At 52.0% G+C, this 5,075-nt stretch overlaps 2 protein-coding genes across 8 annotated transcripts in view; one reads left to right on the forward strand and one right to left on the reverse strand.

The window, feature by feature from the left end:
- The window catches only part of Cryzl1 (crystallin zeta like 1), a 36,203-nt gene extending 32,609 nt beyond the window's left edge, over positions 1 to 3,594 (reverse strand). Inside the window, exons 1-2 of one of the 4 annotated variants that reach the window (XM_029544655.1) lie at positions 3,388 to 3,426; positions 698 to 881 (exon numbers count right to left, since the gene is read on the reverse strand). In XM_029544655.1, coding sequence (XP_029400515.1) covers positions 698 to 739 — 42 coding nt within the window. In that variant the 5' untranslated portion in view covers positions 740 to 881; positions 3,388 to 3,426. Of the gene's footprint in view, positions 1 to 697; positions 882 to 3,387 lie in introns of all 4 variants that reach the window. The other 3 variants (XM_029544657.1, XM_021209322.1, XM_029544656.1) reach the window with 3 other exon arrangements.
- Positions 3,595 to 4,106: 512 nt separating this feature from the next.
- Positions 4,107 to 5,075, forward strand: part of Itsn1 (intersectin 1) — a 184,505-nt gene continuing 183,536 nt past the window's right edge. For all 4 annotated transcript variants that reach the window (XM_029544799.1, XM_021209493.2, XM_029544802.1 and 1 more), the window contains exon 1: positions 4,107 to 4,374. The gene's annotated coding sequence lies outside the window, so the exon portion shown is untranslated. The remainder of the gene's footprint in view (positions 4,375 to 5,075) is intronic.

Below are 5,075 nucleotides of genomic sequence, written 5' to 3' on the forward strand. Positions count from 1 at the left end.
GAGAGAGAGAGAGAGAGAGAGAGAGAGAGAGAGAGAGAGAGAGAGAGAGAGAGAGAGAGAGGTGTCAAACTGTTGTTTTATCTATTCGAGAAGTTCTCAACAGGCGTTAGAGCTGAAGAGGTGGCTCAGTGATTAAGAGTACTGACTACTCTCCTGGAGGACGCAGGTTCAGTCCCCAGCACCCACATGGTGGCTCACAACCATCTGTTATTCTAGTTCTAAGGGGACCTGATGACTTCTTTTGGCATCTGAGCACCCAACACAAATGTTAAATATTTAAATACATGAGGGCAAAACACCCAGAAAATAAAATAAAATAAAATACATAAAATGTGAATCCCCTAGGACTGAGTTACATACAGCTGTGACCTGTCATATAGGTTCTAGGAATTGAACCCGGGGTTCTCAGAGGAGCAGTCAGGGCATTTAGCCCCTGAGCTGTCTCTCTGGTCCCTTGTAAGAAGGTTTTGCTTGTATATTTTAGGTTTCAGATATTTAAATGAGACAGTACATTCTTAGATAAACTAAAATAAAAAATGCCTAGGATTTCTTACATCAGATATTTCCCTGCCAATATCCTCGGGGGTGGGAGTGGCTGGCTGGAAAGGTGGAAGGCCTTTATCTCCAATGCTGTTACTCAACATGGCCATTTACTACGGCACGATGCAGAGCAACAGAGACTTAATCTGTCATTTACCTTTCTGAATTGGGCTACCAGGGCCAAAGGCGGAAGCCACATGATGAATGGGGCCTTTCCGTTAAGGTGGCCTGGTCACGTGACACTACTGGAGCGTGGAGAGATGTGAACATCGAGACAGGTACTTGAGGCTCTTCTCTATCTCTTAGCCTTTCCCCCTCTTGTCCAGTAAGAAAATCTCCACCTGTTAACATTACAGCATCCTGTAAATGATGACCTTATCTGCCAGTTCACGATAGGGTCCTGAGGAGACATTCAGATGTGGAATACAACTTCTAATGTTGATTTTGGTATGTCCAGAGAGTGAGAGAGGAGGTCCTCCCTCCGCTCAGAAGTCTACTTTCTCTCTGGGGAGTGCCTACCTCAGAAGGCGTCAATTTTCCTGTGTCTCTCCTCCTGGGGGTTGCCAGGATTCTCACCTAACATATACTATGTTGTCCTTCAAAACTCTAATAAAAATGTCCTCGAGCTTCCTTATTGGAAGACAAAGAATTGAAAGAGGAAACCACCTCGTAAAGTCTATTATATAAAACTGGAAGGAAGTCACTTTGTGAAGCATTAGACTCTACCATATACTCTGTCTATTTACAGTTCTCAGCACAGTGTCGTAGTAGGTCTGCAAAGATCTGCAAAGCTAGCCAACAGTACTGGGGAGACTGAGGCCAGCCAGCCTGGACCAGCTACTGAGACAGGGAGAGTCTGCCACAAACACAACCAGGAGACACTGTGTCTGGCCCTTCATTCTCTTTTTACTACTTTGAGGCAGTCTCACTAAGTTGACTAGGCTGGTCCTGAACTGCCCATCCACTGGGTGGGATTCCAGGCCTGCACCACTAGGGGGAATGCCCTGTGATCTCAGAATGAACCATTTCATTTTCTGAGTTCTCAAACTTTTCCCAGCCTCCTCCTTGAGGGAGGCACACAAGTGAAGCAGGACTCTATTCTGGTCCAGAGGCTCAACAGTCTCCATCAGGGTTGCACCTCTCTTCTTAACTGAGCAGCATGGAGACCTGTAAAATTACCACAATATTTTACCACAGACGTCAGACACCTTTATCTTTGTTTGTTTGAGGCCGGGTCTTTCTATGAAGCCCTGGAACTTGCTCTGTAGACCATGATGGCCTTGAACTCACAGAGATCTGACTGCCCCTGCATCTCAAACACTAGGATCAAAGGCATGGACTAACATGCCTGGCCAGGCAGCTCAATCTTAATTTACAAAAACTTATTAAAAAATGTGTATGTATAGGTTACATGTGTGTGTGCACTCCGCCTGTGTGCCCTGTGCCACTGAATCACAAGAGGGCTTTACACTTGTGGAACTAGTGTAACACAGGTGGTTATGGCGGTGAGCCCTGGTCCTCTGGGAGAGTAACAAGTGTCCCCATCCTGAGCCAGCTCTCCAGCCTTGGGCAGCTTGATTTTACATGGGGAACACTGTTTCAAATATGAACATCTCATCTCCTTCTATATGCTGAGACAGAAGTGTGGGTGAAATTAGTTAGAAAAGCCAGTAATAATCATACATTGCAGTGGCTGATGCCTAAGATTTACAACTCCCAAGAGACAGGACCCTGCAATAGGACACAGGATGCTGCAAGGACTGAGTGAGCATGGTATGCATTATGGAAGCTGGCTTTTAATAAATATTAATTTTCCTGGTATTTTTGTAAGCTCAGCATCATATTGTGAAAGTAGTTCTGAATTCATATAACAGAGCAGCAAAGGGATGGTCACTGGCAATCACATGACTAACACTGCTGAGTTTCTGCAATGGTCCCTTGTGTCATCTGGACTTGGAGAGCAGGGAATAGCCACAAGTGGTAACTCCGCAGTGAGTGGTGTGTTGTGTGTCACTGTGAGGGTAAAATGCACAACAGATACACTGTCTCACTTAAAGATCTGACTTCTTTAAAGGTTGAAATAGTATCTGGACAAACTAGTTTAAAAAGAAACATAAAATTAATTTCACCTGGCCTCTTCACTGTCCAAATGTGGCTTCTAGGAAATCTAAAAGTGTCTGGTGGGTGTCCTAGACAGGCAACGCAACTCAGCTACTGTGGACTGGCTAGACTTGGCAGTTTGTTTAAAATGCCCATAATCAATACACATATATCATTTTAAAAAAGCAAATGCAGGCCACCAGGCCCAAATCCAGAATCAGTATCTGCGCCTCCTCACGACCCTGGGATAATTCTTTAGTATGGCTCAAGTATGGCCGGCCCAATGAAACAGGCAATTCCTGACCCAAGGCCCCATTACTGTGAACACCCACCCCTGCTTGCTTTAGGAAACAGCTTACTGGAAATGCAAAGAGAAGGATAAGAAGGGTGACAAGGGAAGTAGTAACAGAGACAGCATCAGAAACAGTGATAGGGAGCAGCTGGGGGCGGGGAGGATTCAAGCCAGGAGAAAGGCAATTCTAGACCTTTGCCTCCATAAACGCGGAGGATGAAGCAAAGATCAGTCTACAATCAAAACCTATCCAGGGTCAGGAACTGTCCGTCAAATCTAGTATTACCCGCCCCTCAGCGGCCTCAGCCAAGCTAGGCCTGAGCCAGGGCATCTCTGAGGTCGGCGAGCGATGCGAAGCACCAGTCTCCCCAGGGTTAGACAGCTCCTTCAGGCGTTTCTCCATCTTTAGCCCAAAGTCCCATTTCAGAGACACACATCGTTCTTCCCAGGCTCACCTGGCTCGGAGCAACCTCAACCGCCAGCGCCTTCGCCGCCGCCACCTTCCCAGTCCTTCTGCAGAGAGCCCGCCTTCTTGGGTCCAAACAGTACTGCCATTGGTCAGACTGCCCGTCACTACCGCAGGATGACCGATCTGGGGAAGGCTGTGACGAACGCCATAGCAACCGAACCCGGAACTACATCTCCCAGCATGCTCCTCCCCGGCGGGCACCACCAATAAATGGGAGAAGTTGGGCGTTGCCAAGATGGGTTCCGTTTTATGCAAATTAGAGTAAAAGGCCACACCCTTCCTCATTCCAACCGTGCCCCCTACCATCTTTCTTCAGTCTTTGTCTCTTTTGCTTTTCGTCCCCACATTCTTTCTGCAAAACCCTCAATTTAGTTGAATGTATCCTAGCTACTGTCGTGCATAGAAACGAGCAAAGCGCCAAATCGTGAAACAAAATCTCCGCACGCATAGACCAGAAACCTCTAGTTACGCCTTCAAGGGACGAGACAAGGGGTGCTTTCCGAACCACTTCATTGGTTTATCTCGTTGTCACTCTGTACACCTCTATTTCCTTTGGCTCTTTTCTTTTTTTTTGCCCACCCAGTGGGCGGAGTCGTAGGAGAGAGCGAAGGCGTGGTCTCCGCCGTCCGATTGGCAGGCGGTTATTCCCGCCCATCTATGGGTGGGGCGGAGGGCTGGCTGTGGGCGGAGGGGCGGCGGCGGAGGGAGATGAGGAGATAGGCGGGAGTGAGGGAGCAGAGGAGCGAAGGAGGGCGAGGAGTGGAGCGGCGCGGGGAGGGCGCGCAGCTTGGTTGCTCCGTAGTACGGCGGCTCGCAAGGGAGCATCCCGAGCGGGCTCCGGGACGGCCCGGAGGCAGGCGGGCGGGCGGGCGGGGATGGTGTGCGCGGCTGCGGACCCTGCGTTCCTCCGCGCGGCTTGCGGGCTGCACTGATTTGTGTGAGGGGCGGCCGCGCGCACCCGCCCGGAGATGAGGTGAGGAGCTGACGCGGGCGGCCTGGCGCGCGGGCGGGGGTCGGCGATGGCCGCCCCGGGGTCGGGTCCAGCGGCCGGGCGCGCGTCCCCGCGGCCGCCTTCGCCGCTCCGCCCGGTCTTTCTCATCCTCCCCGGGGGCGGCGGGGCGGGCGGGCCGCGGCGGTGACGGCCGCGGGATGGGGTCGGGCTGAATGGGCGTCCGCAGCCACGGCCGGCGCTCCCGAGGGGGGCATCGCGGCGGGCGGTCCTTCCACCGCTGACCCCTCTGCCCTCGGCCGCCGGAGGGTGGCGGGCCGGCCCGGCCTCCCGGGGATCCGGAGCTCGCGGGAACCGCATCGCGCCGCCCGCGGGTGTCCCCGGCCTCGAGTCCCCGGCTCATCCTTTTTCTCTAGCGCCTGCTTGGAATACCCTGTCAAGTGAAGGGCGGTCAATGCCGTTTGGGCCGAAGTGGTGCGGCCGGGGCTGGCTCTGATGGCATTTACAGAAAGCGGCTCCCCTTGCAGCGGGCGTGCGTACCCTGCTCGGCCGCTTCGCCCTCCTTGCGCACGCACTGACTCGGGTGTCTACTGTAGACCCAGGGCACAATTGCGGTCCCTTCTTGGGGAGGCACCAGAAAATGCAATCCGGATTCCCAGAAAGAAAAAAAAGAAAGAAAGAAAGAAAGAAAGAGAGAGAGAGAGAGAGAGAGAGAGAGAGAGAGA

Source organism: Mus pahari, chromosome 12 (genome assembly GCF_900095145.1).
Source record: "Mus pahari chromosome 12, PAHARI_EIJ_v1.1, whole genome shotgun sequence".
Classification (NCBI taxonomy): Eukaryota; Metazoa; Chordata; class Mammalia; order Rodentia; family Muridae; genus Mus; species Mus pahari.